The sequence below is a fragment of the Gigantopelta aegis genome, chromosome 8 (assembly GCF_016097555.1).
Source record: "Gigantopelta aegis isolate Gae_Host chromosome 8, Gae_host_genome, whole genome shotgun sequence".
In the NCBI taxonomy this organism is placed as follows: Eukaryota; Metazoa; Mollusca; class Gastropoda; order Neomphalida; family Peltospiridae; genus Gigantopelta; species Gigantopelta aegis.
In genome coordinates, this window is record NC_054706.1 from 36,999,278 (window position 1) to 37,026,345 (window position 27,068).

Below are 27,068 nucleotides of genomic sequence, written 5' to 3' on the forward strand. Positions count from 1 at the left end.
GTGTGTGTGTGTGTGTGGGGTGTGTGTGTGTGTCTGTGTTTGAGAGTGTCTGTGAGTATCTGTGTGTGTCAGTGTGAGTGTGTCTGTGTGAGGGGTGTGTGTGTGTGTGTGTGTGTGTGCCCAGGACAGCATGTTTGCACCTTAATTAGATTTAGCATGAAAAACATGAAATGAAATGAAAATTTCTGCTGGGTTATTTCCCAGCCTGTTCAGGTATTTCCATATTAGTTAGTGTGACAATATTAGAGAAGAACTTGTTATTATTCTTAACTAGTATATGTTACCTCATGAACGTCTTCGTGATAAACATGTTGTGTTTCATTATTGTAGCTCTTCAAAAAACACCTCATAATGAAAAACTACTGGAAAAGAAGATTAAAGTTTTCTGTCACCTGGGACATTTCCAAGAAGCATTTGACCTAGCCAGTGAATGGGAAAAGAAAGTACCACAGGTAAGGTGAAAGTAATAATATAACACATAAACACAACTATGTAAAACAAGGTCAGACTGCCACAGGGGAGTACATTGGGGTGTGTCATCCTTTTCTTTTTATGTGTAGTCAAAATGTAGTTATTAACAAAAAAACACTTAAACTGGAGGCTGGTACAGGTATAGATACATTAATTTAAATCTGGAAACCGAGAAAGATATGTGAATTCTCCTGTAATTATTATTAGTCCCCTGCCGTCCAGCCGGAGGGGAGTATGGGTTTCATCTCCGTCCTTCTGTCTGTCCATCCATCTGTCCCACTTTTAGTTTTCCAAATTTTGTTTTTTTTCCACAATGACGTAAGATATCGATCTGAAATTTTGTATATAGCTTTATCATATATCATTTCAAATAAGTTTGACTTTCATGACAATTTAAGCATTTTTGACAGAGTTATGGCCCCTGAATGTAGGAGATACGAAAATTTGTTGGGCCTTGTATATTTAATACATTATGTTCCACCTAAATCTTTCTGCTTAAAATAATATTGGTTAATGCACTTTTGTAATTATTGTTCAAATAATATTTCTGCTTAATTATTGAAGATATACATTTGAAATAATTATTTGTGATTTATCTGATTTGTTATATGACATTTCATTTTGCAGCATCCCATAGCACTAAAGGAGCTGAACCGGTTGAAGATAGTTCTAGCAGCACTGCAGGATCAGGTAACAAGCTATTTTCATGTTACATTTGAAAATTAGATCTACTGATTTCCACTCTGCCTTGTTTCTGCATGTATTGGATTGATCTACCTCTGTGAATCATTAGGTTATTTTTCATTCATATGGTATATCTAAGGCCAAGTTTCACTGCGGGGGAAAAGTGCATACAAAAGTTATCTTGCTGCTAATGGGTAAATGTAGTGAGTTTCCTTTGAAGATTGCATACTGCTAACTAGTAATTAGAGTAACCTATGTGGCAGTAGTTGGTATTTTCTGGTACATAGCACTTTACCTGGTCTTGTTGTATTGATTTATACTTCACTTGGTTAAGCAATATTTTCTATTTTCATCGATGGTTGGGCATTTCTTAAATCCATAAATTTGTAAAGGTAATTTTGATTGGTTGATTAAAGAAGAATTACATTTAAAATAATATATATATTAACTGACACATTAATATATAACTACTGTTGTTGTTAGTACATAGGTTTTAACTAAACTACAGTTAACACTTTCAACAATCAATCTAATGTTTCTTCCTGTACGTGTATTCTTTTTCTCAACAGGATTCTGAAGATGAATCTCCCAGTACCCCAGAACTACCTTTGACTCATAATGGTAACGATAACATAACTAATAAAACAACAACACCTGAAAATAGCAAGGCAGAAGACAGAATAGCAGAGCCAGCATTGCCTAAAGCCACTAACATTGTCTTAAGTTTGCCAGCTCAGCCAAGTTCAAAGAAGCAGAGTAATCTAGGTACTGATTTAAGCAATCTGAGTGACAAGTCTCAGGGTTTATGTGTGGGAAAGACAATGATTTGGATGGGGTCCTGTCCCAAGTCAGGCCCCTGATTATATCAGAGGTCAGACTTGGGATAGGCGTGTTCGTAACCCGTGTGGTATATGAGCACATAAAACTAGTTACCTACCTACCTTTAGATGGGGTTGGGGGGGGGGGTGTGTGTTGAGGGGACAACATGTAGCTCAGTGATAGAATGCTTGACTGAAGTGCATTTTGTTGTAGAATCAATCTTCTTTGATGAAATCAGGATTAGTATGTCAAAAGCAGTGGTATGTGCTGTCCAATGCATTAAAGAGATCCAGTCATCATAAAACATGAGTTATGACGTCAGGTGTTTTTAGAAATCTTCTAGCCCAAGGGTCAGACAGATTTGTGTAACACTGTGCATAAGCTGGGTAATTCAGTGCAGTGGGTAAGAAATTACCAAAGAGATACCACAAAAATTCACATGCTGAGGAGCTAAAAATTTATTTCCTTGAACTAGTCTCGGGGGAGTGATGGGGTGCAAAAGTAATAGCTCTCCTTAAACAACGAGGTTCAAGTCTCCATAAACTGACATCGAATAGCCGATGATTAATAGATCAATGTGCTCTAGTGGTGTCTTTAAACAAGACAAACTTTAACCATGAAATAACAGGTTTTTAATGAAAAACAAAAATTAAATGTGAATTTTAAGATTAAAAATAAAAATATCAGTCTATTTTCTAGTTTTAATCAATAATTTTGAAACTTGATACAGGGATTATCAAGAGGCAGTCTCTGCAAAATAATAAAGAGAGATTTTTATATTTTAATTAAATTTAAAATCTGTCTCCTCAGAATTTTAATTGGATCATTCTGAAACTTGGTATAATGATTCTCTGGGACAGTCCACAAATTAGTTGACTAATTTTTTAATATCAAAATGTTTTTAAATGTTAACCTTGAGAATTTTTAAAGTCTCTTTTCTCCTAGAGTTTTATTGGTTTGTACTGACACCTTCTTTACAAACTACTGGTTAAATTTAATTCAGAATAGTTAATTAAATAGGCCAAGATGTCTCTACTGATCAGTTTTGTACTTACCTTAAAAAAAAGAGTTCTAAATTTTTGTATTTTTTTTCTCCTTTAGAAAACATCAGTTTTGACTGCACTTTCTGCAACTTAAAATTTGAGAAGCAAAGAGAACTCGAGAAGCACTGTCGCAGTGAACTTCACAAAAAAAAGTTGACATCAGATGAAGGACAAGACTGGAAGTTCCGTGCCCCACCACGTGGCCTCAACAATGATGAATACATTCTTTGTCACAGGTATAATACAAATACATATATCAACCCTGTGTATGTCAAACATTTTCCACACACTGTATTCCATAGTACAGCCTAATTGTAATTGTGATCTGTTTAACTGTGGACATTTTTGACTGCATCTGTGAAAACAGGTACAGATGAGGCAAAAATGGCAAAGTATTATTTTGGCCTTGTCATAAGTGTGCTGACCACATATTTCAGTGGAAAGGTATTTGTGACAACTGGAATCTTGAACATGTGATTATGATGAGAGTTATCTTTGTTTTAAAGAGTTACTGTGTACATATGTTTATGATAGTATTTTGGTCAATTATAATGGATCCAAAACATATGTACTGTGAAAGACCTGCTGTATCTGTACTTTTTTTCCTTCTTTTTTTCATTATTGTAGACACTGTCACATTTGATCTCAGAACAAATCTAGTAATATGAATTATTAATAAACTTTGGAACCAAATCTTATATGTTAATATAATTTTGGAAACAATAGCAAAAAGCCTTTTATTTTTTTTAAATAATTTCTTTTTTATAATCCCTAGATACTCGGAAACAGGGCGTTGTCCATTTGGTGAAAAATGTACGCAAGCTCATTCTGAAGAGGAGCTTGGTGAATGGCGTGAGAGGTTCAAGTTCCGAAAACAACAACTGCAGAGGGCAAAGGACAGTCATCTCCATGGCAACACCTACACAGAGCAGTTGCTGGAAAGATTGGTTAACACGGAAAGTCCAAAGGCTGTGGTATGATTTTCTTATTATGGAAATGTCATAATGCCAAAATAACAATATTAAATACAAAAAAACCGTAATGATAACTACAGTTTGATGACTCTTGAATGTGTTTATGAAAACAAAGCGTTTGACATGCAACCCTTCTACATTTAATTAAAATATACCAATCCATGTGACTCGCCTTGTTCTTGATGTACCAGATATCTTTGGTCATCAAGAGTTTGTATAATTTTCACAAGCATTTTAAGCATTATTAATTTAAAATTACTTTATCATCATTTCTAATTTTCATTAAATCCAAGCTGCTCTTTCCTTCTCCACGTGGCAGATTATTGGCTAACATTGTGATTGCTAACCACCAACATAAGGCTGGCAGATCATGTGTTTAGATCATCAGAAAGACATTAATATCGGTGTAGTATCGATGAGTTGTGCACTGTTTGGAGCTTCCCCATCTCATTCATAGATGCTGAAGTCTTGCTGAGGTGCAACATTAAACAAACTGACAAAACAACACTCTTCATCTGGGAGCTTGTTGTTACAGTCATTTTGTACAATTTTCACTTTTAAAATCTTATTCTTTTGTTGCATGTTTTACTGGAAGTTGCAGCCATTGCAATTGCACATGGCAATTGGCAATACCATGGAGATTGCTGGAGAGTTTTTAATTTTCCACGGCACTTTTTAGCCTTGGACTATATTCAGGGTTTTTTTCAATGGCATGGTTTTTTTTGCCATGGTCATTTTCTTAATTGCAGGGGTTGAAGTTGACTTCCTTTATCATTTAATATTGTTTCAGTAACATAAATCTCAAGTATATCTAGATTCTACCTGACCAGAGATATGTAAATAGATTATTTCCACCTTTTTTAAAGCTGAATTAGCAGACCTTTAATAATGTATTATTTTTAAAACTTGTGTTTGGTCTTCCATTTCCACAGGGATCTGCCCATCACAGTATTTATCAAGTAATGAATGAAAACATTTTGCTATGGCTAGGTAACAAAGATGGTTATATATTATACAAAAATAAAATTTGAATTTAATTTATACCGTGTTTTTAGACTTTATTGTTGCCCCAATTATTTAAGAAAAGATAAATTGTTCTTCTGTTAGGTTTATTATGGAGACATAAGCAGTGGTTCAGAGCTGGAATGGTTATATATTATACAAAAATAAAATTTGAATTTAATTTATACCATGTTTTTAGACTTTATTGTTGCCCCAATTATTTAAGAAAAGATAAATTGTTCTTCTGTTAGGTTTATTATGGAGACATAAGCAGTGGTTCAGAGCTGGAATTCATATTTTGTTTATCTTTTCTAGCTGGTTCAGAATCTTGATTTTGTAAAGCTTCATGTGAACTCCGACCTCAAAGTAAATATGACCCACAAGAAATGTACCAATGCCTGGACGTTTACGGTCACTTCCAAGGTCAGTGTTATTTGTGCTCAGCAACTTTTTATAATGGCAATTTTTACACTGAATTTAACATATTTATGTACTGTTAAAAATAATGGTGAATAAATTGAATTAAAATGTATGTAAACCTGTAATTTTGAAACAATGTAATACTGCTTGGCCATTGTTCTTAACTATAATAATGCATAATATTGTAAGTAAAAGTTAAAACTTTTATGTGGATCCGGTGAATGTCTACACAAGACCAGGATTGTTTAATTTTTCAGATTTGTCTACACAGCGTTGCATTATTAGACGATACAAACCGGAGCTACTTTTATGTCTCAAGTATTTCTGTGGGACCGAAGAAGACACAAAAATATCAGAATTTAGAGAACCAGTGTCAGGAATGGATAAACCAAGATACACATGCAAAGGGACATGGTGAATATGTCTACAGAATTAAGGTAATTCTTTACATAGTATTTTTACCAGAGTTATCTCCCCTTTCCTAAAGTTGGGTTTTGCCCAACTACACATCAAGGCTTATAAGTGTCGTGGAAATTATGGGAAGTCATTGAATTTGCAAGTGTTGTTTTCTAGGCCAGGAAAGTCAGAGAATTATTATTTAGCTCTTGCGGAAATTACTGTTAACTTTTAAAAAGTCATTTAAAATAATTCAGCAGTTTCTTATCAAAATATTATAATATTGTGTTAATGATCAGAAAATGATCCTTAAAAATCTTCTGAAAAACTCATTAAAAATGTAAAGCCTGATACATGCAAATATACACTCACAGAATGCATGATGTGATCAGGTCATGATGTGTGTTTTCAGTTTATGTCACTCAGTTTGTCTCATGTATGATTGAAAACAACTATCGTACTGTAAACAGTATTTTACTGGAATTTATTATGTATTTGATTTGTGATGGACTTCACCATGTGATTGACAGATGATCACTTTTATTTTCCTGGCTCCATATTCATAAACATACTTAAGTCAGTGTATGATACTTATCTATGTACTTTACGTATGTATTTAGGTATCATACATTGACTTAAGTACGTTCATGAATACGGAGCCTGATATTCTGCCAATGCAAAAGGTTGCAAAAATTCATTGCAAACTTGGCCATCATTTGTCTTTCATTTTCATTCACATATTCTTCCTACAGGTAATACATACAGCAAGTTCACTGTAAAAAAAATTTCATCTAAGAATTGTTTTTCATTTCTCATCGAAGGTGGTTTTCAAGACAGACCTTTACGGAACCTTTCGGCAGACAATTGTCTTTGACTTCAGTGTTGAGGCTGTACTGACGCGTGAAATGCAAGTGGAGTCTTCACCAGTTGTAGATGCTGAAGACCTCTCCAAATTTCTCATTCTAACAGAAGCTAAAAAGTGGAGTGAGGACAAAGTGGAAATTGTTTCTTTTCAGCCCAGGTAATATTCATGTAGTTTACCCTATCTTTACCTACTTAAACATAGGTTGCACTGTTGCAAATAGAATTCCATAGGATTTCAGACAGAGAATACTAAATGAGTTCTCCTGTGAGACTGTTTATATCACAGTGAGTATTTTTAATCATACATCACAAGAGAAAGCACATAAATGAACAAAAATCGCACAGAATGACTTCCAAAATAACTAACAAGACATGAAAATGCACAGATTAAAGACTGGGAAAAGACGTCTCTTACCAATTTACGTCATGTTCTGGCTACTTCATTTAGCTGTTTATCAATGAAACTGCATTCCTACGCCACACATCTGTCAATGTAGTTTACACAAACAATATTATAAACATATTCAAGGCTAAACTAAATTATTAAAAAATATATTTGGTTAAATTATGCTGCTAACATTAGTTATGAGATCTGACGCCATATAACTGTAAATAAAATGTGTTGAGTGTGTTGTTAAATAAAACATTTCCTCCTCCTTCTTTAGTTATGAGAATTGACACCAAGTATTTTTCCAGTTTAAAAATATGAATCGATAGAACCATGTGCACACTTTTCACATAACATCTATGTGGAGTTGTACTGTGTGAAACTGTTGCTCACGTGATCGGAAATCATAACCTCTCAAAAAAAGTATTTTCACATGGGTATCTTTTCCACCACGGTGTAATAAATCGGTAACAGAACCACCTGTGGGGAGAAATACTAGGTACCAGCAACAGCACTGTAAACCCTGTGGATCTGGTTAAATTACAATAAATAGACCACTTTTAATTGCTTATATCTTGTTTTGTAAAGTACTTACTGGAATAAATTATATACTGTAATGTACATGCATTATTGCTCTTTTATGTGGTATTTCTTATTTGTTAGTTAATGCAATATATATGTGTTATATTGTGTTTGAAAAAGACCTTGTATCACACGTCTTCAAGCCTTTTGTCGCACACCGCCCGTTTAGATTTGACTATCCTAAAAGTTGCGAGTGCATTCAATAGCCTCTAGCATTTTCCCTGTTCAACCAAGAAAAAATCTAAAAATAGCACTGTACAGAGCAGAGCTTCTTCTTTATTTTCGTACTAAATACGCATAATTTTAAATTTTTTAAATTATATTAATTAGTTTTTTTAAATTAAAAAATAGTTTAAATCATTATCATAACAAAACTGTTTGTAAAAATCGCGATACATTGGGTATTACTACAATCCTCATCCATTTATCTTTCTAAAACATCTACGAAACTGTGGCTGTGTACAGTGGGGCAAATGGCCTCAGACCACAATTAATTTCGCTATATGTTTCTATATAGCCTTAGTGGCTATAACATTTTTATTAATATCAGCAGGCCCGTGAAGTTTTGTATGTACCTTTGCCTGCATGGGGGACACATACCCTGAAAAGGACAACCCCTGTTGTCCAGCTCTTTCTCCCAGCATATTGGTTTAAACAGACACACCCTCTAAACCAGGCCGGAGTACACCCATTTTACACAAAAAGCACTACTTTTGCATGGGCCGGAATTACCACAAACAAGTCTTCAATGTCAGCAAAGTTACACATGTTTACAAACTACATGCTATCCCCTGTCACTTCAGTCAAACAGTTGCCACTTCATAGCTGTCTGCCATGAAATAATCACAGTCAAACAGCAGACTACTTGTGCGGTGAAACTTCCGGATTTTGGACAACCAAATGGGAAGATAACTGTAATCTGAGGCCAAATACGCGAAGCTATTTTTGAAACCCTATTCATCGAGCACGTGGTGACCAAACCCACGAAACTTGACTTGTGTGATGGCCAGCAAAGAAAAATGTTCAAAAGAAAAAATATACAGTAAAATAGGTAAGTACAGTATTGACTATTCATATTAACGTCAGAATGAGGTATTAATGAATATATTTGTTTGTTGTAAAATTATTGATGGTTGGTATTTACATCTGTATGTCCAGTTGAAAAATTTATTTTGTCAATGACGCGACATGATACATACAAAAAAAATGTCAACAAACCCACGTGCTTTATATTATAAACAGGCCGATTTTCCACTAGCCAATGCAAAAAATAATACAAGTTATAATAAATATAAACGTTAAAGGACATGGCGATTTATTGTTAACTATGGTTCAGCTGTTGTTGTGGATATTTTTACGAAGTAAAATTTGTGAATATTTCGGCATTGGCACTTCAGATCAAAGATGGCGGATTACATTGTCGAAATTAGCTGCTCATTAAAAAATTACGATTTTGTGTTGATCTGTGCATACACTCGATTTTATTCATTTGTTTTGTAATAATGAAATATTAAATGATATTTTAAATGGTTTTAGGGTGGAAACGTGTGATATTTTTGTCATAATTTTTTTTTTTCTTTTTTTTTTTCTTTTTTAATGACTAATTCACTATTATTATTATATGATGGTTATTTTATTGTTAATTAGAACGTGCATGTTACATTAAAAATAAAACTTTTTGAGTAATAAAACAATCAGCAAATATTAAGTGTCAAGACAAGTGGGATTAAAATTAAAAGTAATAAACACTAAACTTCTTAGTTTTTATTTATTTAACAACACCACTAGAGCACATTGATTAACTAATCAGCAAATATTGATGTCAGATATTTGTTAATTTTGACAGAGACAGAGGAAACCCGCTACATTTTTTCATTAGTACTAGTAGCAAGGTATATTTTATATGCACCATCCCAAAGACAGGGTAGCACATACCATAACCTTTAATATACCAGTCAAGTAGCCACAGTACTCTGCTGTTTGAGAGCAAGACAGACATTTGGACGGTTATGATCACTTTCTGCCATCAGAAATAAGTAAGCGAAAACACAGAATGGTTTCCTACCAACGAGTAGGTAAAGATTCCCTCTCTAATTCGACAATAACCCTATGTTTGACATTAAATACCATTACATAGATCATTTTTGAGTTCGCAGATTACAAATATTTGACATATTAACCACATACACTACAGGAAGAAACCGGACAGTACTGCCTTTCTGTAGTGTTTCAGTTAAATATGTAGGTGCTGATGGTTAAAGATTCCCACTCTAATACAACAATAACCCTATAACCCTTGACAGGACTGCAGAAAGTACTCACCAAATGCAAAACTACCAGCCCGACAGTCTGTCTTTTTTTATTTTGTCTGACACATGATGTTGATCATTTACATTTGTGTTATAGTGTTTTGTATACATGTATATGATATATGTTGTATCTGTATATTTCATTTGAAATGATAACACTATATTATAATATTGTTGTTAAAATATTGTTCTATGGACTGGTGGACTAGTAGAAATTCTGGCAGGCTAGTAAATTGTAGTTGTGGTCGGCCAGGCTAGTTAAATATTTTCCATTTCTGCACCCCTGCCTTGATCATTTTCCAGTTCGCCGATAACAAATATTTTACATATTAACCAATGATATACACACTATAGGAAGAAACCGGACAGTATTCCCTTTTTATAATGTTTTTTTTTTTTTTTTAACAGTTAATGAAGATTTTGATAAGCTGTCTACCACCTTTCTGTCAACTGGTCGCGGCAGACGTCCGAACCTTCCACAGCTGAAGACAACATGTAGACTACTGTTGCAACTTTACTATTGCAAAAAGACAAGTCGTGGGACGAACTGACAGGGTTTGCACAAAAAATCATAAACCTATCCAAAGAGAGATTACGATATGTTATTGAAACAACATTTAAACGTGCATGTGCATTAATTGATGGTGAGGAAGAGCATTTCACACTTTTTCTCAAAGAAGAATTGGCTTTATAGGAAATCAGCTAAAGTCGGCTGGAGTAACCAGAGAACAGCTGCTCAAAGTGCCTGTTCCAGTTCTGGTACCTATTGGCCTTACCAATGGGATTCTTATTGAACTTGACAAGTTTATGAAAGATGAGGATTTTTCTTCCTCCTGGATGCATGAAGCTGTGCAACCACTTACCTGTAATAAACAATGTGACAGAAAGACACTGACAAAAGACTTAACCAAGATACTATATGAATTCAAAAATAAATCAAAAATAAATCCAGGGACACATGTCAGTTAGAAAATTTCCTGCTTGTTGATTATGTTTGCCCGAAACAGGTTTCTGTATTAGAAACATTGGTGCAAGATATTAATGGTGATGTTTGCCAAGTATCGGTACAAGAAAGTGTTGTTGACAATCCTAAGAAACGGTTTCGGGAACATTCTGCAATTTCGTGTGACACTCCTCATACTGAAGCTGTGAAACTCAGAAAATTAAGAGGTGATATAGAAGCACTAGAGAAGTCCCTTACTGCAGAAAAGGCCACTGGACATACTTTGCAACAGCTTGTTGAAGAAAAGAATGTAAAGATTGCATCTTTAACAGAAAGAAAAGATGTTGAAATTTGTGAGCTGCTAGCATCAAAACATAAAATTCAAGCTTCACTTGATGAAACAAAAAAACAACTGAATGAATTGAAATGCTCATCACAAAAACATGTTGATACTCTATCAAAGCTCAGACATTCAGCCTACTACAAAAGACTTAAACGCAAAGAATGCAAACTTCAGAAGGATGAACTCGATTTACAAAAGCGGGTGAATGATGAAGTAAGTGAGGCTAACAAATCGAAAAGGGCGAAAATTCGCTCTTTGCAATCACAGTTATCGAATGCCACAGTACAGCTGAAGCTAGAAAGAAAAGAGAAGAAAACACTTAAACAAAAAATTGAACAGCTGAAAAGAGAGTTGCTAGATATTCAAGTACAGCAGCAAGATATCAAGTGTGTCCTCAAAACAAGAAAAGATAATAAGAAATTTACTAAAGATGTAGTGAAGTGTGTAATTTCATTGATAGGTGATGCAGAAGTTTCTGCAAAGAACTGTGCGCATGTTATGCAAGTTGTATGCAAACATCTTTTTGACATCCAGCTGACAGACAGTGACTTGCCTTCAGAGCGATCATCGCTAAGATTTGCAGACCAAGGCCACATCTTGGCAAAACATCAGGTGGCAGAATCCCTTCTGAAATCAACCAATGCTGATCTGCATAGTGACGGGACCACAAAAGACCATCAAAAATATGTTGGCCATCAGTTGACAACAGACAGTGGACAATCTCTCTCTTGTGGTTTTGTCCCAGTATGCCATGAAGATACATCTACTTTAGTAGATATTGCATTTGGACTGTTGCGGGAATTAGCTGATATTTACGACACAAAAGAGGCAGACCAAATATTTAAGACCATGCTGAAGAATCTCTCGGGTTTGATGAGTGATCGAGCCAGTGTCATGAAATCGTTCGACAAGTCATTCAACGAGAAAAGGAAAACCATCATTGGCACGGAAGAAGAAATGGAATTCTTGCACTGTAATGCCCATTTCCTTTTGGGATTAAGCAGTGCCAGTGACAAGGTCCTAAAAGAATGGGAAGATGGAAAAGAGAAAAAAATCGGGAGAAATGCTTCAACAAAAATTTTAACGTGGGCCTCAACAGGTGAAAATTCAGCTGGGAGATATATTCGCACTGCTTGCGATATTTTGGGTCCAAGAGGAGATGAAAAAAATGGCTGTAGGGATTCGTGGGATGCTTTCTGTCATCTAGAAGAAATAACTTCTACGATAACAAGCTTCAGAGGAAACCGGTTCAACAATTACTTCCAGTCAGCAGCATCACTGCATTTCCATCGGACAGATATTATCAATTTCCTTGAGAACTTTTCATCATCTCTAAATCGAAAACAAGACAGTGTCCTTCTCGATGCTAAATGTGAGAGTTTAGATTGTGCCATCATAGTTCTTGGACTGGTGTATGAAAAGATAACCGGTCCCTACTGGATTTTAATGGGCAAACAGGTGAAGTATCTGGACTTCTTCAGTCAGGTTTGTGAACTTCATGCAGCACTAAGTCAGTGGTCAGAGGATCCAACACCGTTAACAGACAAGGAAATACCACCACTCTCTGGACTTAATGTTAACAGTAACATATTTCCCTCTCTGTATAAACATTCAGATGAGAAGATAGAAGTCAATTCCATCCTTCAAAATCTGTGTACCAAATTCAAGGCTGTAACTGAACGAGAAAATGCAACACAGCCAAATCACAAACATGCTTGGTGAAGCTTGTTTTGGTGACCTCGACTTCAGTATCTTTAAAAGAAGAAATTCATCACTGCATTATCACTCTACAATCAATATGTTGAAGTGGAACAACACATCAGCATGGTTTTCAGCAAAGTCAGACCTTGATCAAGAGCTTCTTCTTTCGACAGCAGCAAAAAAAGTCAGAAGGAATGAGCGACAAACACCAGGAAATGCAGAAGCAGGTGGTTGAAAGAAGAAAGGCAATACTTTGCGAAAATAAGCGAGTTAGAGAGGCAAAAGCAGAACAACAACTTCAAAAAAGAAAAGCCATAATGTCAGCTGTTAAACAGAATGGAGGACCATGCCTACACGCAAAAGAATTGAAAAACATTCTGGCAGCAATTCCAACTCAAAAGCTCAAGACTGAGGCGTTGAAGAATGAAATTTGTTACCAGAAGGTGGTTCTTGGGGTTAAACATTCTTCACTCAAACTGACAGGTAATTTTGAAGCATTGCTCAACAACTTGAACCTGTTTCTTGAAACAAACACTACATAAGTGACCTCCTATGAAGACTGCGATGACGAGTGTGCTGATACTGAATGTCAACAGGTCGAGGAAGTTCAAGATGCCATCGGATCTACAGACATTGCAGCGTTCGGCAGTTACCAATTCACAAAACAAGGCCAAAATGTAGCAGTGTATTTTGACAATGATTTCTATGTTGGATAAGTTGTCAACTTGAGAAACCCGGATGAAGGCGAAATAAAATTCATGGACAAATGTGGTGTAAAAAAGAATGTTTTTAAATGGCCTAGACTGGATTCCATAGAAAGAATTAGTTCAGTGTATGTTTTTGATAGGGACTTTAACTTGCAAACTTCAAATGCGAGAATGTGGAATTTAAGTTCAGAAATCTATGCCATGTTGGAAAGGAAGTATAAATGCTACAAAGAAATTTACTGTTAAAGAGACTTGTTGTTTAGACCCCCCCCCCCCCCCCCCCCAACTCCCCAAAACACACTAATTGTTTGAAAATATTGCAAAATACACTGCCTACTGTATAAGTTACTATACATGACACTTGTAAATAACTGCAAACAATTTATGTATGTCTGTGATTCACTTTCTTTTCGGAGGAATGGATTATTTGGTCGTAATGCGAAAGAAAATCTGTTCATAAAGGTACAATCTGAGGGTAAGTTATTATAATAAATAATATACCTACAGCATTGATACTAAAACATGTGTTAGTTTTGTATGTGTTGCACCAGCATGCAAAGATTCATGGAAATATCTTTAATAGATTTCAAAATACAGTCTGCTGAAAATACCTGAATAATGGTTAGATTTTGTCACTTTTTCCGCACGCACCTTAAATTCAACATTTGAGCATTTTGCTTAATCAATAACATCAATATTAACATTCTCAGATGCTTAAAAAAAAAATAGGCTGTAAGTATACAAACTTCTCTGTATATAAAATGTGAAAATTCAACATTTTGGTTTTATAATTTATATTTATGTCATTCCGAAAATGGCTTTGGGACACATTTTGACACTTATTTGTGCCCCTGCGTGTGCTGTAACCTCACCGTGGTGCAGGGGTGTAACATTCTCTTTGAGAATGGCCAATACAGCACAAAATTTAAGTTTTGAGTAAGATTCAGTATCCGTAAAATTCTGTGATATTTGTGTTTTTGCACAGTTCTTTACACTGTTTTTGTTTAAGTCTTGAATTTTTATATTGATGTTGATCATCACTTTATTTATTTGCATTACCATAGTTTGACACCCAATAGCCGATGTATTTTTCGTGCTGGGGTGTCGTTAAACATTCATCCATTCATTCATTCATTCTCTTATTTGCGCTATAATTATAATTTTCAAGAACATACCAGATATACAAAAAATGAGCATAGCAGACTAATTTGCAGTATATTGGCACAAATACGTGTACATGTTAAAAATGCTAGTAAAATAAGTACAGTATTTTTGTAACTTCAAATTTTTACATGTTTATGAGCGTATTTATACCGTCAAATGGTTTTTCGACATTGCAAGAAAAATTATGGTACTCAAAATATATCATATCTTGAAAACTAATAAAGAGATCTTCAAAATTCTTTTTTTGCTGTGCTTCTTTTTGCTAGCAGATTGCAAAAAGTAAGTTTATATTATGGAAAGGTGCTTTCTAAATTTTGGTTGCTGGTACCTAGAAATACTCGTAATGATTATGAGCAAGATCTAATTCCCTATATCAAACCAAACTGAATGATGAATTTGAATACTATAACACCTCCCCCAAAATATTAACTGAACAAAGTGGAACTTTTCATGTCTTCTTTTTTATATAACAGTATGTTTACAATACTCATAGATTTGGCACAAAATTGTAGTACTTAATTTTACAAAAGCTGTGTATCAAGCACACGGGTATTTGACAGCGTAGTACTAGATGAAATAAAATTACATGCATTTATAGTTAATATAAAATAAATTTGTTTGACAAACACTGTTTCATTTATCACCAGTTTCAGGACTGGTGGTATTAACTACTCTATTCAAAGTTAAGTTTACTTTGAAGTTGACACAGTATAGTGCTACCTAAAGCATCTGAATTTGACCTAGTATAGTAGCTATAGTAACCTGAGCTATGCAACTTGTTAGACTAAAATACATATTGCAATTTTTCCAGGCTGTGAATTTAGCACAATTCCATGCTTGGGCGAATCCCAGATTTTCTGTTGGAAGTGTAAGATATGATACAAAATCCCCAATATCTATAAGACATCATTTACTATGCTGGCAGAATCCTTAAAAACATTCCACAAATTCAATGCCTGAGTTTTTCTCTTGGAATCGGATTATATAAGACTCCACTTTTAATGACATACTGTTGATTTCTCAATATATAATTAGTTATTTCTTAGTATAACTCAAGACATATGAACAGAATATATGTAAGGACAGAATGTTAAATATTTTTTGAAACTTTTGTCTCACAGATCCACTCCAGTCAACTCCACAGAAAAGCATTTACTGGAAAAGTACAAACTGCCACAGCCAGACAAGTTTACACTGTCAGATACCATCATGCAGTCAGTGAGTAAAGACAACTACAGACTGTGGATGCATGAGATGATGTACCTGGAGGAAATGGCTCAGATAGGATTTATTCAGAGGTTAGTCACATGAGACATACTAATTGAAGTAGCTTTGTACATTACAGAGAAAACAAAACAAAACTATATCGGATAATGTAAATTTTAGTTACCTTTTTCCTTTTTACTGTATTGAAATTATTATTATTATGTAGTGTGTATGTAGAAAATTTGTTTACGTTAGTAAGTGCACACTTTTTTTTTTACAAGAAATGGTATCCATTTCCACCACTCAAAAATTTCTGGGTAGAACCCGGATATATTTGGGATCCTGAGCCCCATGCCATGAAGCAATTTTAGCATTGCGATCACCTGAAGTGCATAGGGTAGATATGAACTTGAGGTGATCTTACTGCTAAGATTGCTTCGTGGAACGGTGCCCAGAGACCTGTTGGGGTATTATTGTTTACAGGCATTCAAATGAGCAGTGTGTGGTAACCCATGTTCAGATTACCTGAATAACCATTCTCTATTTATACTGATGCCTGGTTTATCTTCCGATAAAAGACTACTGATCTCCATTGTGAGGATTCTTGGATTGTCTGTCATGTGTTTAAGTTCACTGGCTTATGAATCAGCAAGATGTCACCACTTAGCTCAGATCACATGCACATGTTCTTCTCTTTTTAACTCTATAAACCTAAAGCCAGTCCTTGTATATGTGTGTATCTTCACAGGTACAACATTCGAACATCCCTTCAGCTGGTAAACCGATTTCTGTTGATGCCTGGTGCAATGTCTACTGCTAAGTTTGCTCATGATGGCCAACTGTTTGCACGGATGAAGTTGGAGGATAATTTATCACAAGACTCGATGGGTGGTCGACTTATTCTTCTCAATGCACAGACTGCATGGATTGCTGCAGACAGTCATGATCTGGAAAAGAAAGAAGCAAAACCAGATAAAGTATATACTTTTGTTTGAATCCGGGGGTTTTCCCACATCCTACAAGTAACTGTCTTTATACATTAATTAGAACCAAATCAAAAGGGGAAAATAAATATTTCATTAAAATTCTGCATAGAAAATCACAAATAATATTTTGAATTGAAGATATTTTCGTTTGTTAGGTGAGAGCCGTGTTTTGGGTTTTTGGGGGGGGGGTTTTAATAATTTTGGAACAAGTACCACAATGACCCTGGCAATTTTTGTTTTCGATTAACAACAGATAAAAATTGTAGATGTTACAGGCAACTGAATTACAGAAAAAGATATGTGTATATATATTAATAGATATAATATGAAACAGTATATTTTTAAGCAGATTCAATATACAACATGCCAAGTAACATGCTCTTTGTTATGTCACTGAGATGTGTATGTTGAAATTGGCTATCTTTTCACTAGTAGCACTGTAGCAAATTTCAATTTCTTATCTTCTTTTTCTTTCTGTTTTTTCTTTCTTTTAACTTGTTGCCAAAGTCTACATAGCATGAATCTTATCTTAGGCTTATGAAGTGGTCATTGAAGACAAAGGCAAGAACTTCATATTTCTGAGAGTCTCAGCCCAGTGTGTAAAGGAACTTGGTCTTACGTGTGACGAAGAATTCAAAGCACAGGTAAATAACGATTACCTTAACTATTTGTGCCTTGCTCTTAATCATGTAGAGATAATAGATAGAACTCCTTATTGAGTTTAATTTTAGTTTGTTGACACTGTGTGTATAATATTGGTATTCATGTATATTTATTACATTAATATCTGAATTCTGTGTTTAGATGTGTCTTTAAAACAGTGGTAAAACTGCTGCCTGTTTATCATTTCAGCCTTTACTGCACAAGATTTAGAAGCTTTTATAGGTTGGACTATAGCAAATACAATCCCATAGATGATAATGTTAATGTATGTGGCTAAAAAAAACCTTTATGCAATATATATCAATAAAACTTGCCAATAAATATGAATACCTCCCACAAAGTATTAACAGAAGAAAGTGGCACCGTTCATGGTTTACTTTCAATATAACAGAATCTTTTTACAACAGTTTGACACAAAATAATTTTATAGTTATATGCTTCAAGCACAAGGCTACTTGATAGTGGTTGTCACAAGTGATTAGATAACTAAAAGAAACAACACAAAACCAAAGTAAGTTTGCTACATTTATTTACATCAGCAAATAATAATCGTATACACTCACACATTTCAATCATTACTCAAACCATAGGCCTATTCATCATACATCAATGCACACTAACACAACCCCTCACACCCCAACCTTTCTCTCCATCACACATTTAACTAATTTCACCAGTCACCATCTTAATACAGATGATCACCACACTAATCAATATTAACTACACACAAATACTACTCAATGTCTTAAGTATATGTCACATCACACATATAGCACAACGTAATATTTAAAATATTACGTATTCAAAATAAATGTCAGTGTCCACTTTTGACTTCATATATCTTCATTAAAACAGGGTTTTTTATAACACCCAAAGTCACTTAGTTATATTAACTAATTAAGCAGTATTGCACATACCACTTTCTTCCAATTAACAACTATCACTGCTAATGTTTCAACACGTACATGAGCACGTTGTTAACTAATACAATTATGAACTAATAGCACAACTCATCCTTCTCTTCACCTTCCAAATTTACCACACCTCCATTATTATACTTGCACAGTATAATAATAATATTACAGAACAACAATCCGTTGTTTTTTATGTAACCCGAACATGGCTAATAAATAGCTCACACATGGAACTTCATTTCCACATTACCACTGCACCGCACTCTATTGTGTACCACTCCTCCATGAATTCACCACACCTCCACGAGCTCAACTCTCATCCACATCTTCATTCAGACAAGCCAACTCTACATCTCTCGGTAGACACTACTGCTGTACCAGCTATAACAGTTACCTCTTACAGTGGGTTAAGCAATAACCCGAACTATAAACACCAAAGTCTTTCACAAACGTCTGTCCAACTTGCACAAATCTTGTTTACTGTTCTCTCAAAAATAAATTACACTGCCCCAAACAATAACTAAGTCACCTCTTTTATCCACACAGTCAGCTTTTCAGTTACCAACCATTCTCCTGCTACAAGCTATAACAATACAAATTCCTATTTTGCCTAATTAATCTCATACCAAGAAACCTTAAGTTTCTGGATCCAAGCTATTACTAATCTATTATATTTCTCTCAACTGTATTACCGTATAATTGATAATAAGTATTTAAGGATTGTCTGTTATTTCTTTTACGTTCATTGGGGTATGAACAAAAAAAATCATCCACAAACTGTGTGAATCGGCGAAGCCGTTCTCACATAAGTTTGTGGATGATTTTGTTTGTTCATACCCAGATGAACGTAAAAGAAATAACAGACAATACTTATAATTAAATTTGAATGATACATGCTAATAATAACACTAAAACGGCATACTTTATTTTGAATTATTTTTTATCCATAAACAATAACACTCATTAAGACAACTTGCCCATATAAAATGACGTCATCACATATGACGTTCCCTGACGACGTAATTTTTACGTTCATCGAAAAATGAACAAACTCCCGTTGCTACGTCTGGACCAATCGGATAACGTTACGTTGTAATGAATGTAACAGACATTTAATTATTATACCATAAACTTCAAATGCACAACTAAAAATACCACATGTGTACTAATAAACATAGTATAGTAAATCTACAAATAATCACTTTCAAATCACATTCTGCTCGGATTACCCTTGACTTGTGACAGTGGTACTGGATGAAATAAAATTGCATATGTATATTGCCTAGATAAATTATTATGGCAAGAGCTGGTTTTTTCTCATACACTAGTGAAGTGTTTCATTTGTTGGTTATTTTTGTTTAAAGGATAGACATGTGTTTCATTAAACAAACATTCTATTCTTTTTTTTCTTTTTTGCAGGTTCAGTTTCAGCTGAATCGTCTGTCAAAGTGTGAGATGCACTCTGCTGTGGACAAACTTTCCACACTGGACATTGTTTTCCCGGACATAGACAAAATTCCATCCATATCCTTCACTGACAGGTGGATAGTGTTTCTTATATTTCAAGAGTTACTGCATTTAATTTGTTAACTGTTACTTTATCAAAAGTTCACACATTTTCCTAATATAGTACAGTGACACCCCTCAAGACCGGACCCTCTCTGAATGGAATTCTCTCAAAACAGGAAATTTTTCATGGTCCTATTATTTGCACATTTTTCATGGTCCTATTATTTGCACATTTTTCATGGTCCTATTATTTGCACATTTGTCCTATTATTTGCACATTTTTCATGGTCCTATTATTTGCACATTTTTCATGGTCCTATTATTTGCACATCTTTGAACACTACAGTTTACCTCTCTAAACCGGAAACTTCCCAAACTGAACACCAGACAAATAAGTTAGTCCCAAACTCTTTATTTAGTGCAATTTTAACCTCTGAAAAACCAAACAATCAGACTGTTATAAACCATTATAGTGCCACTAATTGTTTGTTTATTGTCACTTCGCCATCGTCGATCAGATTACCTGACTGGAAACATCGCTAGCACAGTATGCACATCCTCAGGCTGGCCATTAGATGCGTAATCAAGAATCGTCAAAAACTAATGAATTTAATCCACTATCTTCCTATTGTTTGAATTTGCTTTTGTTTTAAAACTGTATTGAGCAAAATAAAAGAGTAGGCAAAAGTCATGTTGGCTTTGCGGTTTGGAAAAAATGTTGGTAGCATTTCATTGCCATATCGAATTCCAACATTGACCGTCCAACTGAACTTCGCTGTATTGAACTATCATTCGATGATAAACTTCAAATCATTAAAAGTTTTAAAAGTAGGCTATATGAGCAAACGTTAAAATATATTAAGTCGAAGGTTCTTTATTGGATTATTATCTCGCCTTCATGTAAAATTCTTTAATCTCATTGGTTGTTTGCCGTTGGACAAATCCCTTATACCCCTGTGGGCGGAGCCAAATTCTCTTATACCCCGTCTGTAATTTCCAACAGTTTCCAGCCACCCCAGTTAATGCTAATGCAATAATTAGATTATAAATAACATTGATAATCAATCACGTATACATAATTAATTTATTTTTACTATAAAATACACTATTTCAATACTTTTAAAAGCTGCAATGTTGAACTCGGCCACCTAATTACGGTCGTGGTGTTATTGTATTAATGCGCGATTCTTGGGTTTTTTTGTTTTTTATTTTTTATATTTTTATTTTTTTTACTACATACATTTCTGATAAAAAAAAAGAAAAAAAAAAAGGAGTTTGTTTTATTAATATCTGTTTCAGACAATTTCGTATTACAAACATTTGAAGTTAAAATCTCGTTTATCGATGGAACTATTTTTCGTCACTGGCAAGTGGTTTCGTTTGCGTCCGCGTGGTACGGCTCCGTTAATAAATTCTTAACAATTATTGTCTGGCGTTATTTTGATTATTTGGCTATATGGTTTAACATGTCGGCAAGATAAATTCGTTGTAGAAGCATCTCTCGGGGTATATGGCTTTGTATGTACCCTCTGTGTGCTCTTTTACCCCCTCGCCTTCGGCTCGGGGTAAAAGAACACACAGGGTACATAAAAAGCCATATACCCCTCGTGATGCTTCTACAACTTATATTATCTATTGGATATATCTTCAATACATATATAAAGCAGAATATGAGTTGGAACACCAGCGAAACAAACAACAGAGTACAACAAAAGCTTTGTGTGAATGCAAAGTCCTCAAAACCAGGATACCTCTGATAATCAGACAAAATACTTGATCCCATGGATGTCCGGTTTAGAGGGGTTTCACTGGAGTTTAATTTGTTACAATTTAAAATGTTCGTAAATAAAATAAAAATCAGACTACAAAGAAGTAGTCAAAATTATGTATATATTTTGTATATTCTGTGAAAAAAGAATTACAAAATGTTTTTTTTTTAATTACATAGTATGATACCATCATATGGTTCCTTGATAGCTGTATTGTGTAAAATGAATGTCCATTAAAACAGATATTTATTCCTAATATGTTATCGATTAGACATCACTGAAATGCACTGTGTCATAACCTATTTGGATTAATAATGCACTTGACTGACTAATGTACATGGATTGGTGTTGTTTGCATATTAATTTGTACTTGATATCGCAGAGACCCGAATGAAGACTTGGACAGCAAACTGAATGTCAAACAGAAGGAAGCCATCATGGGTGTCCTCACAGATCTTGATGTACAGTTACCTCCCTTGTTGATTGTTGGACCTTTTGGGACGGGCAAGACTTTCACAATGGCCCAGGCAGCTAGGCAGGTGGTCCGGCAGCACAAAGAGGCAAGGATTCTCATCTGTACACTCTCGAACAGGTAACTACTGACTCTCACTGAAAACGCACGCCTGTCGTGGACACATCCGCCGGCAAATTCGGAGTATGTGCACAAGACAGACATGCTCTAATCTTTGGTGGATGTAAACACATGGCAAACTGAGAAGCCTCACACACATATAAATACACATGCATACACAAGAAATTCTTGTAGGAGGCTAATGTACACTACAAACTTTCATATACCAATATGTGTATTGACAATTTGTGTGTATACCCGAGATGTCTTTTCTAATGGGTCTTTTTAAACTTGTTGGTCATAAAAAGATTTTTTTAATTATTAATTAGCACAAGGCTTGAAATTCATTTTAAAGTGTGGCAAGGAATCTGTGCTTCTCAGATTTAATTTTGAAGCAAATGTTAGAAATTAAGTAGTTTGGAAATTAGACAACTTACTAGACTTATTGTTAAAAGCATTATGAAAAATGTGAGACCATGAATAAAAGCTTATGATTTTATATTATCACTCCTGTAAATGAGGAATTCTGGAAGTATCTAGAATACTGCAAAAAATAAGGTGAAAAGTAAAATCCTATTGTGAAACTGATTATCAGAAAGCCTATCATGCCTGATGCCTTTACATCGGACCTATTTTGACAGCGAATCACTCCTTAGCATTTGCACTGTGCACGTAGACATGTGCAATTTAAAACTACATTCCCTGGAATATTTTTATTATTTAAGCATATAGAACAAAAAATCCAATTACGTTTGGTGCATATATGACGCCGCACTCCGCATTGGTTTCACTACGCTGGCTTATCCAGGTAAAAACAAAGCCATGATTTTGAAAGTGGAACACTTTTGACGGGCTCGTACCGATCTCAGTTTTCATTGGCTTATCACAAGTATAGAATTCCCCAACAAGAGATCACGTGAGATTTCACAATTTTTTAACAAATTTTTAACTGTCTTGATTGAGGGGTCGTCTCATATCTCCAAAACATATTTATATCCATAGAGGTATGGTACAACGCCTTTCCAGGGGTCGGTGAGTGGGGGATTTGCCTTGAAATTTTGACAGTGGCCAGCTGTTGGCATACACGTTACATGTAAGGGGGTGTTACTAATTACATAACGCTCTAAGGGTAGAGGAAGAGGGTACTGTGTTCGATTTATGTAACATTTTTCAAGACTATATGTTATTTTTATTCATTACTTAGACCTAAAAAGGTGTTTTTTGGAAATGCGCGGTCAGTCTAGGATCGATCCCCATCGGCGGGTGGGATGGTACATATAAACAATCCCTTGCTAAAAAAAAATGTAGCAGGTTTCCAAGGTGCATGTGCGGGGATTTCAGCGGGGTTGGGGTTATAAACTGTGTTAAACGAAGTTTATATGGGGCCATGCTCCCCCAAAAAATACATTTCAATTTTGTTTAAGCTTGGGCAAGTAAGGATTTCGACCTCCTGCACATGCACCCGATTCCTCTCTAATATTATATGTCAAAATTATCAAATGTTAGACATCCAACAGTAGATGGAAGGCAGGATAGGATATTTTTTATTTAACGACGCACTCGACACATTTTATTTACGGTTGTACGGGGTCGATTATTAAATCAATATGCTTTATCTTTGATGTCGTTAAATAACGCCCCCCCCCCCCCCCCAACTTTACCCTTTTCAAACGAAATAATATTTATTTGAATTTGTCGATTTTGACACGTAAAATTAAGAAGTGAAAAGGTTCATTGTCTACTTTAATATATTTTATTTTAAAAATATATACATGATTAATGTGTTACTAGTATACAAACTAAGCTTTGAAAGTTCTACTAACACTTTATAAAATATCAGTTCTGAAATAGGAAGGTAGCCTACGACTGTTGATAATACGTTGTCAAGATCAAACCGCTTTTAACTAAAGACTCTAGTACTGTATCCTCAACCGAACATTCTTCGTACAGCGCAAGATTTCTCTTTTAATTTTTTTAGACGCACCCTACAATTTGAAATTGGCAAACGTACGTGTTAACTGAAACTGACAACAGGCTGTCGTTTGTGCTTCACCGAGCTATGGTGGCAAAGGCGACGAATCAAGCGTATACATTTGACGATATCCGTTCATAGCGAACACACACGAATTTTTTAAAAGTGCATTTGAACTTGTATTTCACATTTGTACATGATTTTATAATATGGTAACCAGAGAATGTAACTTTAACCAAAGACAGTGGACTAATATTGTATTCAGTGACAAGTCACGTTTTTCACTGAGATTTGCTGATGGGAGGGTACAGGTATGGCAGAGGCAACGAGAAGGCTATGCTCAATGCTATTTGCAAGAGGTAGATAGATTGGGAGGCAGGAATGTTATGGTTTTAGGCACATTCACAGGAAATGGTGATCCTTGAATCCTTGTCATTAATGGTAACCTTACAGCACAGCACAGCAGTATCGTGACCAAGTGTTGGAAGCCAGAGCTTCTTCCATTTCTTCGTGCACATGGTCCAGAAGCTTGAGGGGGCCACACACATTACTGACGTTTAATTCAACTCAAGTTTCTTTTTTGTTTCAGTATATTTGTTAATACTTTTCAGTTACACTGTACACTTCTTGGCAGAATTGTGTTAGTTATTATTTAACCTTTTTTTTCAGTGCTGCTGATCTGTATATTGGAGAATTTTTTCATCGATTAGTCAAAGACGGTAATGAGGACATGCGACCACTGAGGGTGTATTACATGTACCGCTGGGTTCAGACTGTGCCGGAGGTCGTGCTCGAGTACACTCTGTACCAGACCTCAGGCGACCATGCTGGGACCTTCCGGTACCCAAACCTCGAGGACCTTGACAAACACCGGATAGTGATCACAACTTTGAGTACTGCTCGTACCATCAGTGACTTGGACCTCCCTAAAGGTTTGTTCTTTGTTATTAGATGTTTGTGGCAAGTTTTTGCAAGCGTTCCCTTTCTACTCAGGGTTGTTTATGAATTAGGGGATAAGTTTACTATGTTTTCTGATCTGCTGACATAATTGGTGTTTTTTTATTTACTGTTTTTGACTAAATACTAACTAACATTAATAATAAGCATAGGGCTTGAACTTAAAAATGTATTTCCTCTGGCAATAATTCTGAAACTTTGCCAAAGGCTATCTGCTTTTAAGCTTGTTCACAGCAATTTTAAACCAGTAGCAAATAAACACCACTGAATTATTAGGGGTTTTTATGTCATTATATTTTCTCATTCAATACATTTGTAAGTCTGAATCTGATTGGATCTCTACTAAAATTTCAGGTGTTAATATCTGTGATGTACCAGCAGCAAAGTTTCTAATCAAATAAATTGCATGTTATATGTAGATTTTGCATTTATCAGACCGTGTCATTTAAGGTGAGCTATCACTCTCACTCCCCATCACTCACCTAAGACTATTTCAAGGAGAGTGATTTTAGCTCCCCATAGCATGCGAATTTATATTTTATAGAGACTTGCTGAAGTGCCATTATAAAGTTTTAAAATGAGGGTATATTTGGAACTGTCAAAAATAAAATAGTTATTTTGGCAAATCTAATTCTTCACCAAAATAATTTACCCCTCATCATTCCTTCCAGTTGATATCTGTGGTTATACATCCTTTGTTCTTCACAAAAAATAATTTACTCCTCATCATTCCTTCCAATTGATATCTCTGGTTATACATCCATTGTTCTTCACTAAAAATAATTTACTCCTCATCATTCCTTCCAATTGATATCTCTGGTTATACATCCATTGTTCTTCACTAAAAATAATTTACTCCTCATTCCTTCCAATTGATATCTCTGGTTATACATCCATTGTTCTTCACTAAAAATAATTTACCCCTCCTCATTCCTTCCAGTTGATATCTGTGGTTATACATCCATTGGTCTTCACTAAAAATAATTTACCCCTCCTCATTCCTTCCAGTTGATATCTGTGGTTATACATCCATTGTTCTTCACTAAAAATAATTTACCCCTCCTCATTCCTTCCAGTTGATATCTGTGGTTATACATCCATTGTTCTTCACTAAAAATAATTTACCCCTCCTCATTCCTTCCAATTGATATCTGTGGTTATACATCCATTGTTCTTCACAAAAAATAATTTACTCCTCATCATTCCTTCCAATTGATATCTCTGGTTATACATCCATTGTTCTTCACTAAAAATAATTTACCCCTCCTCATTCCTTCCAATTGATATCTGTGGTTATATATCCATTGTTCTTCACTAAAAATAATTTACTCCTCATCATTCCTTCCAATTGATATCTCTGGTTATACATCCATTGTTCTTCACTAAAAATAATTTACCCCTCCTCATTCCTTCCAGTTGATATCTGTGGTTATACATCCATTGGTCTTCACTAAAAATAATTTACCCCTCCTCATTCCTTCCAGTTGATATCTGTGGTTATACATCCATTGTTCTTCACTAAAAATAATTTACCCCTCCTCATTCCTTCCAGTTGATATCTGTGGTTATACATCCATTGTTCTTCACTAAAAATAATTTACCCCTCCTCATTCCTTCCAATTGATATCTGTGGTTATACATCCATTGTTCTTCACAAAAAATAATTTACTCCTCATCATTCCTTCCAATTGATATCTCTGGTTATACATCC

General features: G+C 34.9%; 1 protein-coding gene across 1 annotated transcript in view; it reads left to right on the forward strand.

Moving 5' to 3' along the window:
- The window catches only part of LOC121378948 (probable helicase with zinc finger domain), a 53,323-nt gene that overhangs the window by 8,632 nt on the left and 17,623 nt on the right, over positions 1 to 27,068 (forward strand). The window contains exons 4-17 of the mRNA XM_041507341.1: positions 331 to 452; positions 1,099 to 1,161; positions 1,725 to 1,920; positions 3,076 to 3,253; positions 3,793 to 3,991; positions 5,309 to 5,416; positions 5,671 to 5,850; positions 6,631 to 6,830; positions 15,932 to 16,108; positions 16,765 to 16,993; positions 17,536 to 17,646; positions 19,999 to 20,120; positions 22,240 to 22,449; positions 25,070 to 25,332. Coding sequence (XP_041363275.1) covers positions 331 to 452; positions 1,099 to 1,161; positions 1,725 to 1,920; positions 3,076 to 3,253; positions 3,793 to 3,991; positions 5,309 to 5,416; positions 5,671 to 5,850; positions 6,631 to 6,830; positions 15,932 to 16,108; positions 16,765 to 16,993; positions 17,536 to 17,646; positions 19,999 to 20,120; positions 22,240 to 22,449; positions 25,070 to 25,332 — 2,358 coding nt within the window. The remainder of the gene's footprint in view (positions 1 to 330; positions 453 to 1,098; positions 1,162 to 1,724; positions 1,921 to 3,075; positions 3,254 to 3,792; positions 3,992 to 5,308; positions 5,417 to 5,670; positions 5,851 to 6,630; positions 6,831 to 15,931; positions 16,109 to 16,764; positions 16,994 to 17,535; positions 17,647 to 19,998; positions 20,121 to 22,239; positions 22,450 to 25,069; positions 25,333 to 27,068) is intronic.